The sequence below is a fragment of the Triticum urartu genome, chromosome 3, assembly GCF_003073215.2.
Source record: "Triticum urartu cultivar G1812 chromosome 3, Tu2.1, whole genome shotgun sequence".
NCBI lineage: Eukaryota > Viridiplantae > Streptophyta > Magnoliopsida > Poales > Poaceae > Triticum > Triticum urartu.
In genome coordinates, this window is record NC_053024.1 from 20279811 (window position 1) to 20291422 (window position 11612).

At 46.4% G+C, this 11612-nt stretch overlaps 2 protein-coding genes across 2 annotated transcripts; one reads left to right on the forward strand and one right to left on the reverse strand.

Annotated features, from left to right (window-relative positions):
- The first annotated feature begins 544 nt into the window (after positions 1-544).
- On the forward strand, positions 545-3222 carry LOC125542457. Its single transcript, XM_048705504.1, has 2 exons — positions 545-823; positions 2093-3222. The coding sequence occupies exons 1-2, from the start codon at positions 676-678 to the stop codon at positions 2881-2883; spliced, it is 939 nt and encodes a 312-aa protein (XP_048561461.1). The 5' UTR covers positions 545-675; the 3' UTR covers positions 2884-3222.
- Positions 3223-7552: 4330 nt separating this feature from the next.
- LOC125542459 (heavy metal-associated isoprenylated plant protein 32-like) lies at positions 7553-10048 on the reverse strand. The gene is made up of 3 exons (XM_048705505.1): positions 9765-10048; positions 9502-9577; positions 7553-8851 (listed from the first exon to the last, which is right to left on the reverse strand). The coding sequence occupies exons 1-3, from the start codon at positions 9801-9803 to the stop codon at positions 7722-7724; spliced, it is 1245 nt and encodes a 414-aa protein (XP_048561462.1). The 5' UTR covers positions 9804-10048; the 3' UTR covers positions 7553-7721.
- Positions 10049-11612: the final 1564 nt, after the last annotated feature.

Genomic DNA, 11612 nt, shown 5'->3' on the forward strand with positions numbered 1-11612 from the left:
GAGTAATCCAACGGTGTAATCGGTTCAAGATTTGGATGCACGGTTTGAGAGATAAAACGTTTTGAATAAATGGATCTATGAAAAAAGAAAGAACTCCCAGTTTGCGACAAGTGACGCGCTGCATGTGCGCCACTTGTCGCAACTATTGGAGTGATCTTTGCAACGAGTACTCCTTAAGGCTGATCATAGTGAAGAGTAACTTAGAACACGCATATGTTACTACCTTCCTAATGGGTACTGTCATATGTGTAGTAACATAGATATCTTTATTTATTGTTTTGTAGACTCATTTTGCATTAGGGGGCGCTATGTGATGGTAACATATTATGTTACTCTATTTGCCTCTCTCCTCATTAACTATTTGCCATCTCATCATTTTTGTTTATGTGGCACTTAAGTTACTATCTATGTTATTCCCACTATGACCAGCCTGATTAGTGATTTCGACATTTCCCATGATCTTTTAGGGAGAGACATTTTCATGAGTTGGGTCGCATTTGAGCAACGCCAGGCCTTGACCCATCACGAAGCAGGCCCATTTCCACCTCCACGCCCACTCTGCTGCCGCCCTCTTCTCCCCTCCCGGCGCGTTCCTTCCTGTAAAACCTCCTCCCGACCTCCATGGGCGCCCCACGGTAGCGCCACCCCACCCCCACCCCACCTCCCGCCCCGCCCATGGCTCGCCGCCTCCTCGCCAGCCACCTCCTCCCGCACCTCCGCCTCGGCGCGCGCTGCCCGGCGCCCCATCCCTCGCCGGCTCTCGCCGCCACCCGCCGCCTGGCCCGCGGCCCCGCCCCGTCTCCCCCGCTCTGGGCTCCCCAAGGTGCGGCCTCTCCGGATTCGCCCCCTCCCCTCCCCCCCTCCGGTCAGGTGAACCCCGTCGGCTTGTTGTCGCACTGCAACCGCAAATGGTTTCTGAATTTTCTGCGCCGCATCGTCACAGACACATATGTGTTGATACGCTATCTAGTTAAACCTACTGACCGGAGCTCTAGGATGTAGGGACTGCACGCCCCGTGCTTGTGCTAAATTTGCGCATGCTTGGTTCTGCTGTATGGCTCGAGGTTGAGAAGAGATGCTGTCAGTGTCTCTGTACAGGGCCTGAAGATAAATCAATACTATGCTTGTTTTCCTAGAAAGACAGATGAGATCAATATGATTACCAATTTGCAGATGAGAATTGGATAACACATAACCTGAGATGCTGAAATGGACATCTCACACAGATGATTTCTCAGGCAGTCAAGTGTCCTAATATGATAACCGGTTTCAGACATTTTGTAATTTCTGTATCCGTGAATTGCCTGATGCACTTAGTGCATATTATAGCTTCTAAGCTGTATTCTGACTTGCAGTGTTTGTATATGGGAAGTACTCCCTCCGTTTGGAAATAACTAGCGTGGTTTTAGTTCAGTTTCAACTAACTAAAACCACATTAGTTATTTCAGAACGGAGGGAGTAACATGCATCTTCATCATATAAAAGCATGGGAGTACTATGTTGCCATCCTTTTAGTCAGTGTCTCTGTATAGATCTGAAGATAAAACAATACTGTGCTTATTTCCCGAGACAGACAGATGAGACAGATATGATTCCCATGTTGCAGATGTGAATTACATAGTGCATAACCTGAGAACCTAGTGCTGAAATGTACATCACACAGATGATCTTTCAGCAATCAAATGCTCTCATACAATACCCGGTTTCAGATATTTTTTAATTTCTGTGTCCGTGAATTACCTGATGCACTTTGCATATTATATCGTATAAACTATATTCTGACTTGCAGTGTTTTTGTATGGGAAGTAATATGCATCTTCATCATATAAAGTCATGAGAGTACGAGGCTGCCATCCTTTTAGTCAATGCTTATGGTGTTATTCCTAATGTTTCCAGTGATTTTATATCTTTTTCACTTATTGTATGGAAGATATGCCTGGTATGGTGCTACCATAACTAGTGGTGGATGATCTAATAGGTCCACTTGGTGACATTCTTCATGTCGATGAATTACTTTTGTACAAAATCCATGCCGAGTACAATTGTGTGCCTGCAAACGAAATTATACTGAAAGGCCTTATATTTTGTCCAGGATCACGGTTCTTTGCTGATGATCGCTCACACTACGATCTGTTTGGTAAAAGAAGGCCAGGTGATGAAGAGTTCAGGAAAGCTTGGCAGGAGAATGTTGATGAGGAGGACTGCCTATGGACTGCCAGTGAAGACGAGGATGAGGAGAAGGAGAATGATACAAAAATGGAGAGGGAAATCAAGAAAGTGAAGAAGCAAGCCAAGGAAAATGCTAACCTCATTGATGGTGATGACAGTGACGAGTTAAGAAGTATATGCCCTGAGAGCGATGAAGACGATATGAATCTCTGGAGTGGCAGTGAAGAAGACGATGACAATGATATCCCTACTGAGCCACATCCCAATGAACGCAGTGATTCATATATAGATAAGGTGTTTGAATTTGATGAGACACCTAAATACCGCACAATCTCTGAGCTGTTGAAAGCCGAGAAGGAACCACCAGAACTCTCGCCAGGAAAGCAAGCAAGAAAACTTGCTGTAGAAAATGCTCTCAAGAAGTTGAAAAAAGGGCCTGACGGACGCTACATTAACGTATTTGATGTTGTCACTGATATAGATATCCTGATTGGAGCATTTGAGAACATTGTTTCAGGACCAGAGTATGCAGAGCTGCGGGAGGGCGGACCAAAGAAGCTCAATATCCAGTTCTTCAAGGATATACAAGCACGCATGAGAGACCCAAATTTCAATTTTTCTCCAGAGTTAAAGTTAAAGCCTAAGAGTAAGTTAGTGCCTAAGAAGAAATGGCAGAAAGCACAATCAAGGAAGAGGAAAAATGACAAACGTTGAGCTGGAGAAAGTCGACAGTAATGTATTTCTCTTCCAGAATGCTCTCTTCAAACGGTGGTCAAGTTATCTGTAGTGTTGTGATCTACAATGACTATCTTCTGTAACATGACAGAAGTACTTAAGAAAAGTACCTCTGTCCATATCATTTCAATGTATGTTCTGTTTGCCAAGCAAATGGGGTCCGATTTCAGTAATCTATTTTAATTCAGCAAGCCGGGACGTGATTCTATCCGTTTACACTGTAAATGACTTGCAGCTAGGTGGAAATGATGTACTCAAATTGTTGCTCTAGCATGCTTCTCTTTTATCTAAGGAAACTAATCAAATTCCTTTGAAATACTTGCTTGATGTGCGAGTGGATTGGTAATATTAGATGCTAATTACTGTTGACAACCTGGTGTTGCTGCTAAGTATTACTGAGGTCAGACTTTCCAACTCAGACTTGTGTTCCTACAGCATCAGAAGCTTGAAACACTTGTCTCCCTTCTTATTGCATGACTAGCTATAGTTTCCTTTACACAATGGTTCCTATATACGACATATAGGCCCATTCCGCTGTTTAGATTGGAGTTATGCATGATGCATTATGTTTCTTTGGCTGTCTTTTCTTCCTCTTTTTGTATTTATTGAGTGGTGGACATGCTTGGGATGAGGAAATGTAGATTTACACTTGCTGTTTTCTTACATGGTACACCTATGCTCTTGATTATTTTATCTGCGCTATGTTCAAACTCCAAATAATCTGTTTTAGGTGATTAGAGTATGATCGAATGTTACCTCTTTGGTTGGAGTACTGCTGGCGCACATTCTAGCGTGCTAATGCTAACCTTGTGCAGACTGTTGTCATTCCACTACACTATGTTTGATAGGCTGGACACTGGAGAGATTCAGTTTGCATGTTAAAAAACTTGAATCTGTTCCAGAACAGTCCAAAGCTGCTCAACCTGGCTTGCTTTTATTTGCTAGCTGGATCAGATTGTCACACTAACCATGCTCATAAACTCGCTGTCCACTGGCTATAGATGTGCATAGTATTCTGTCGGCGACTGAACTTTGGAGCTTTCAGTATGCCACCCCCTTACTCTGTACTATCTACTATCTACTCTAGTACATAAATATGGTATGAGAAGACAAGAAGTTACCTTCTCAGCATAGTTAAGTAGTGAAATCGACAAGAACAGTCAAAGATTGATTGATCTATTAATTAAAAAATGGAATATTTTGATCTGGAAGATTATTGGGGTTGTCGAAGAGTAACATGCTGAGAGTTTACCTGGATTTGTTTAGTTCCGCCTTTCAGGAAGAGGAATTGAGCAAAGGAAAGGAAGCTTCGTGTGGAATCATGCAGGTAAGTGCTCGTGCATCCTCCTAGTTAACCTTATTTTATCCACCCATCTGGCCTCAATTATAGCCCTTTCCATATTTAATTGGTTGTACCCAAACAGTACTATAAGCGTCGGCGTGCTAAGCTTCTTATCTGGAAGCACGACCGAAGAATCAGTTTTTAAATTCTTCAGCCTGTTGTTACTGTTCAAATGCTATTAGTAGGGCTTGAAAAGCATATTGTTCTGAAGCTTCCTGGATGGGTATTATGCTCAGCTGGCTCCACGCCTATTGCTCCTTTTTCTAAAGCTTTCAGACTAGTTTGATAGAAGCCTAGTTTTATTTTTCACTTTTACGAGAGAATGAAAAGGCAAAATATGCACTGAAGATTCATCTATGGGGTTTAGGTGAGAAAAGACACATTACTTTTAACCGAGGTTTGTTTAATTGTTTTAGTACTAGGATTGCTTTCAGTATGATGGTTGTCCTTCATCAATTGAATAAGTTAAGTACTTCTGCAATCATGACTTAGGATTTTCTTATGGATTCTTATGAAAAGATTTTTATCGTTATAAGCCTTCTATTTGGGTTCTTGGTTTTTAGAGGTAGTTTCAGTGAGCTTCCTCAAATTTGAGTCCGTTTAGCTAGTTCATTTATGTCATATTAATTGGATTCTAACCTCTTCACCAAAACAAACTGTGCAAAATTCCAGAAATGCAACCACCTCACTACAATGTTGGTGCACAGTAAAATCCCTCAACTTAGCTTTTTTGGGGAAAATATATAAATGCACAGCTACCACCCAATTACCAAAAGCTCTGAAGCAAAGCTCCAGCATGCCTATTCAAGAGGTGAGTGCTGCATAGCAGGAAAGAAACGCCATCGCTTACCCCAATGGCTCTTTGCTTCCTTTGTCCATGCTGCAGGGGCCAAGTTTTCTTGGTAGCTGCAAGCACCAGTTCACTGTGCTGGGCAACCTCGGGTCAAAAAAGACATGCCCCTCTGCAGTCCCGGCTGCCCCAAAGCCTCAGCATTGGCCACTCCTTTTCATGCCGCTGTCATCATAATCCCTTGTACTAAAAGCAGGTGAATAACCTACTGGTACTCTAATGACACCACCAAAGCTGCCTGCTAAAGGCTAAAGATGGTCTTTTGCGTTCGAGTTCATTCACTGTGCTGTGCTGGGCTTTCTCCATGCCCTCGCTCAGCCGAGCTCCAGCTTTTGCCCACCCCCCTTTTCTCTTCTGGTCCCTCTTCTCGCTGCTGCCTGGTTGATGAGGTCATGTACAATGCATAGCCTCAAGGTGATGCCTCGCATGTCATGTAGGATCGGATATGACGTAAAGTAGGTTCGGATAGGGAAGCGGGATCCTCTCCAGGAGACGGGTGCTTGAAGAGAAAAAGTATGGTCCGGTGACAAAAGCTGAAAAGGTTGGAATGAAAAGTAGAGATGCATGTGTACTAAAGTCTTTATTTTCTATTTCTTAATGAGGCCCACTAGTGGTAACTTGCATCGAGGAGAAAGAATAAATGTAGATGTCTCAAATTACTTTTTGTCATGGAGCATATGTATTCATATGCCACCATTGTACGTGCCCTCGAGGCCTGCCTGCTGTACCTGGGTCTCACTCTCACATGTGTATGTGTGCGTGAGCGTGAGGGAATATGTTGACTGAAATGACGAGAAAGCTTTATATCAGCCTCAGCAGCAGCGTGGTGGGTGGTGGTGCCTATCTTTCACGGATCTTTTTTCTGTTCGGGCAAAAAACTTCTTTCCCGCAAAGCTAGTGTGTTGGGCACCAATATGGGAAGTGGCTCGTGGCCTTTCGCTAGCTCTGTAATGGAAAGGAAAATGGGGCTGTGAGTGACCTGGATTTTGGCTTTGTTTGGTGCCTGCATATGGCTTTGTCCTCTGCCATTTCGATTTTAGGACCATCAGTTTGGTGAGATGGGGATTTGCAAAACAAAACAAAAAACAAAAAAATTGGTGAGATGGGAATCTGGGCCTGGGAATTTATTAACTTGTTCGTGGGGATCAGTGGCATTGTTAATGTACATACTCTTCAGATAAATTATTTGTGTACATGTTATCATGGAAATGTCTTTAACCCCTGCTGCTTCATCAGCAACTGCAGTTCATGGAATTTCTCCTCCTGTAATTCTTTTGCCTTACAGTTACTACTATGCTAGGTTTTATGCTTGCACCAACTGTGATTCATAGAATTTCTTACCCTGCAGGTAGCTCTGCACTTGCCAATTGGTCTATTCTTCCCCTCTGGATCTCGCGTTGAGTTGACCATCTCTGCTGTTAGGGGTGTTCGCTGCACGCCCGTGTTAAGTGCTTGCAATATTATAATCACCATCACTTCCAGTTAAACCCAGAGATCGAGGATTAAACAAATCTCTCCACAGAGCAATTTCCTTTCCCGAGAACCCTAATACATTCTTATAAAGGGCACTCAACTGCATACTGTGCACTACTTCAAAAAGATACAGTTAGCTAACTGCTTGAAAAACAGATAACACTGTATACCACCTCATATTTGCTTTTTCTGAACACTGATCTGTATTTCGCATATTGGTGGGAGATGGCCATTATGAACTCTGTACTATATAGTCTGGCAAAATCTTTGAGGAGATCAGAATTCATTTTGGTTAGGGACCAATGTGCTCATGAAGGGGGCTACATATTACAATCATGTCCGCATTCATTTTCAACCACCTTTTCCAGCATAAACTTTCATCATGAAATTCTATCATAATTGGCCGCCTTTGGTTTTAGCAGGCCACAGCTTTTTTGAAGCCCCAATGGACTCCTCCTCCCTCAGTAATCGTTCCTTAACTGAATGATCTCCAATGTCACAGGTGTGCAGGTTTCCTCTTGGTTCTTGGAATCCATTTGCAATGTATAACTCCTCTCCTATTCTCTCGACAGTATTTCGCCACCCAGAACACTGCCCTGAGAAATTGTTTATGGTACTATAAGATACGGTGTCATGGCTTAAAATTGCCCAGTCCAGTCCTCTGTAGCCTGTGCTTAATTTACTAGTACATGCTAATGTTTATTTTCTGTTCACATGGCATGCTCACCGGCCTCACTCATGTGGCATGATGATGATCCTCCTTTGGACGGTGTGGGACAATTTCTGCCAGCGATACAGCACCCCAGTACTGACAACTACTCAGCACAGCAAAGGTAATTACACTAAATAAACAGTTTGGTCATGGCCTCAGAGGGCATGGCCAAAGCACAAGGCAGTCAAAGGTAATTAATTACACTACACAGCTTGATCATCATCCTCTGAAGTGCCACCACTGCCTTCATTCAGTTTCAAACAGCGCATCATCCCAAGTCAACACCCATGATTCATTCATTCTTGATACACGAGAAAAACATAAAGGCAGCAAAATACTAGTGGAAAAAACATAGTACGACTGCATCACCATTGACCGCTACCACTCCTCATCGCCCAAGCTCTACATTGTGACTCTTGACACCGCTAACTACAATCCTACTACATGATGGCACAGCCCTTGGTGTTCTCGTCGCTGAACATGGTCTCGACGTCGCCGGTGCCGCCGCCGGGGTGGTAGGCGGAGGAGCCGCCGCCGCCGCCGCCGCCGGGCTGCTGGTAGTAGTAGCTGTATGGGTTGTAGTAGGCCGTGTAAGGGCTGATCTGCGGAGACCGGTGGTACATCATCTGCGGCTGCGGCTGCGGCTGGTGCATCATCATGTTGCCCCTCAGGTTGTTCATCATCGCCGCGGCCGCCGCCGGGTTGTTGTGGTACCCCTGCATGCTCGCCATCAGGTTGCCGTTCTGCTGCTGCTGCTGGAGCCCTCCGTAGCCGGCGGCACCGTAGGAGGAAGGGTGGCTGAAGCCGCCGCCTGTGTAGCCCTGTATGCCAGGAGCAGCACCGCCAGCCCCCAGGCCATGGTTCAGGCCCATCAGGCCACCGATGCCGCCAGTGTTCTTCTGAGCGCCATTCCCCATCTTGGCATTCCCTGCCGCCGCGCCCATGTTCATCTTCTGGTTCTGGTTGTTCTGATGGTGGTTGTTCCCTGCTGGGGCGCCTTTCTTGCCGCCGACATTGGCGGCATTGCCGCCGTTTTTGTTCTTGGCGTTGATCGCCGCCGCAGCCTCGGCGCGCTGCCTGAGGATGCCGAGCTGGCTCATCTTGTCCCCGAGGAAGCGGAGGTCGTCCTCATACTCATCGTCAAACTCATCATCGTCTTCGTCGTCCTCATCATCATACATATCATCTTCGTCATCCGAGCTCAGGTCAGGGAGCTGGTGCTTGCTGTGCTGGCTCTTGAAGGCCTTGAGCCCCTGCATGAGGCTCCCAACTCCGCCACCAAGCTTGCCCTGCTCCTTCTGCCCGCCGTTGCCCTTGTTGCCGCCGCCATCCTTGCTCACATTGGCAGCCTGCTTCTGCTGCTGCTGCTGCTGCTGCTTCTGCTGGTTGTTGTTGTTGTTGCCATTGCCCTTGTGGCCCTGGTTGTTGTTGCCGCTGCCGCCCTTCTGGTGTGACCACAGCTCTGCGTGCTTGCCCCCTCTGGTGAGCTTCCGGATGAGCGTCTCAGAGTCGACGCTGCCAGTCACCGTGACCTTGTGGTTGTCCACATCGATGGCCACCGAGTAGACGCCTGCAATGAACAGAAAGCAGAGAGGGAGTGTTCACAGGTTGCTCGTGAGCCATGGTAAATTACAAAGTACTACTGCTCATTACTAATGAAGCATCACAAGATTTGCAGGTTTGTGCAGTGAGTCTGGGTGGGGTTCATCCATCCATCCATCCATCCTGTGTGTGTCATTTCCTACCAGCCGTTTGTGAGATTCGACACAACAATCACCTCAGCTACTACATAATGGGTGAGTTTTGGACATATTCATTAACTATCAATTAGCTCAGGATTTACTCACAGCATCCATAACTACTTTACTTACTACATCGATTCGGTCTGAACATTTAATTAGGATGGCCCTGACGACATGAAAAGCAGGGATTTCTTGTCGTGTAAGCGCATTTGGCAAGACTCGTGGGGGTGGTTTCAGGTCCAGATGCAAGTGGGCAGGCAAAGCCCAAAGCTTGAGGCCTTTATTAACAGTTACAGCAAAGCGTGCGTCAAAGAGAACAAAGAGGGAGCTATAACAACAACAGGAAACAAGTAGCACCACCAGCAGCTTAGACCGCTAGAATGGCGCATGTGCAGCAGGAAGGAAGGAGCCAACAGAAAGAACACGCAGGATTGGATTGGATTGGAAGGCGATGGACACTAGCTGGGCGTGTGTGTACCTTCGATCTTCTGGAGCAGCTTCTTGACCTTGTGCTTGCAGCCGTCGCAGTGTATGTTCACCCTCAGGACATGGGTCTGCAGGAGGCAAGCAAGCAAAGCCCCAAGAAACAAGAACAGTTCATGAGCTCCCTCCCAATCCCAAGCACCACCACACCAAGAACAGTTTGAGCAGAGCTCCTCACAAATCCACACACTACACTACAGAGAAAAGAAAGAAATAAACAGAGAGAGTGCCAAGAGGGATGGATGGAGAGGGAGGTACCTGGATCTTGACCAGCTTGAAGTCCTCATCCTTGGTCATCTCTGCAGAGCCACCACTGCTGCGCAAGCTTTCTATGGGAGAATGGAGGCAGAGGGAGGAGGAAGAGAGCGTGTGTGTGTGTGGGTGTGGGAGGGGGAGGGGCAGTGGCTAGTGGAGGAGTGGGGAAGTGATGGTGGTGCTGGCGCTGGCGTTGGCTCTTGTACCGTTGCAGGAGGAGAAGCCACCCCTCCTTCCCTGCATTTAAGAATGTGTCGTTCGGTTCTAACTTCTACTACTCCTTCCTCCTTCCTCCCGCTCTCCCCCCACTCTTCTTATCATCTCACTGCCCCTCCCACATGGGTGAGGCCGTGAGGGGAGGGCCATCTCTTCCATCCTCCTCCTTCGCCCTGCCTGCCCTGCTGCCCCCACCTCTCCGGTAAAAAAATTATATTGCAAGGTTTGTACCGCACGGTACATGCACGGTTACTACACACGGCCTCCTCATTGTCTCACACTCTCTCGTTAGGACAGTGTGGTGAAAAAATATCTCTCTCTCTCTCTCTCACGCACACACACGCACGCTCTTGTCAGGATAGTGTGGTGAAAAAAATATCTCTTCTTTTGTAGTCTCTCCAGGAGGCTGTCTGAAGAGGCTGGCCGGGTTGGGGATGGGCTTTGGATTTTGGACTTGGCAGTGGGGGAGAACTATGGGTTTGTATCATGATAAAATTTTGTGAGGGGGCACTACGGTCCAGTGCTACACTAATGACCCTACGTGGGTGCGTGTTGTACGCATGTATATAGAGTACAATAGTAGCAGCTGACTGACCAGTGGCCGGTGAAGAACATGTTGCAGGCCCAGCATGTTGCCACCTTGATGGTCCGCTGCTACTTGGCTGGCTGGCTGGCCGTGTGCCAAGCCCTCCGTATACAAATTGTTTAATTAGACAAGTACGGTGTTAGTGGACTTACTATGATTAGGGTGGCACTTTACAGTGCTTGGGGCAGGGTTGGTTGCTACAAACCAAACCGAATTGGTGAGACCCGTTCAATTAGCCACTAATGCACTGTTAACACCTCCTTTTCTTCTGTTGTGGGTGGAAGATTCATGTACCATAAAGTTGTCACTTTTTATTCGGTTTGAAATATCAACCTAGTTAAGTTGGTGAGCAACTACACTTTCAGAGCCGCTAGTCCCCACACCACACCACACCCCCACAGCCTTGATGCCTTGTGGTACTGCTAGGGTGCTGAGTCCAACAGAGTAATTAAAATGCACAATGTCACAAGGAAATTACAAGTTACTACTTATTATATTTACCCTTTCTCAAACTAACCCACTAGAGATTAATGGGAAAAAATAGTCTTGACACAGAATGTGCCATCTTTTATGTCATTGGTGTCAAGCAATCGAAAATGGACTTTAGTAAGCTCGGCAAATCCTTGGCATGTATTGTCATCATCGCGACAACCATAACTGACATGAAAAACGTTCGATTTGCCATGGTTAACAGAAAATCTGGCATTCCGACATCAGGATTTTTAACAGTACGGTAGAAAATAACCACATTTGTACCAGGCCGACGGATCACTAACGTGGGCCCACATGTCGGCCTGGCAACAGTGGCAGCAAATTTATTTTGAGCAAATCGCAACAGTAGCAAGTGGCAACACTGGGGCACGGCTTGGCTTGCTCGCTGCCCCTTCACTCCTCACTGTGGTGTGGGGCGCGGTGAGTGAGCTATAGCTGTAGCTTTGCATGCATGAACACACAACACAAGCAAGCAGGGAGGAACAGAGGAGGGCAGCAGGCAGGCGCAAGCGATGTGGACTTTTTAATACTGCTGTGCCGGATGGCAAAGAGAGGAG

What these genes read in the sequence shown, in the direction of transcription:
- LOC125542457 (XM_048705504.1), top strand. Translation starts at nt 676, where the DNA reads ATGGCTCGCCGCCTCCTCGCCAGCCACCTCCTCCCGCACCTCCGCCTC. An exon ending in CCCGCTCTGGGCTCCCCAAG is followed by an intron (nt 824 to 2,092) that starts GTGCGGCCTCTC and finishes TATTTTGTCCAG; the next exon opens with GATCACGGTTCTTTGCTGAT.
- LOC125542459 (XM_048705505.1), bottom strand. Translation starts at nt 9,803, where the DNA reads ATGACCAAGGATGAGGACTTCAAGCTGGTCAAGATCCAG. An exon ending in TCAAGCTGGTCAAGATCCAG is followed by an intron (nt 9,578 to 9,764) that starts GTACCTCCCTCT and finishes TGCCTCCTGCAG; the next exon opens with ACCCATGTCCTGAGGGTGAA. An exon ending in GCTGCTCCAGAAGATCGAAG is followed by an intron (nt 8,852 to 9,501) that starts GTACACACACGC and finishes TGTTCATTGCAG; the next exon opens with GCGTCTACTCGGTGGCCATC.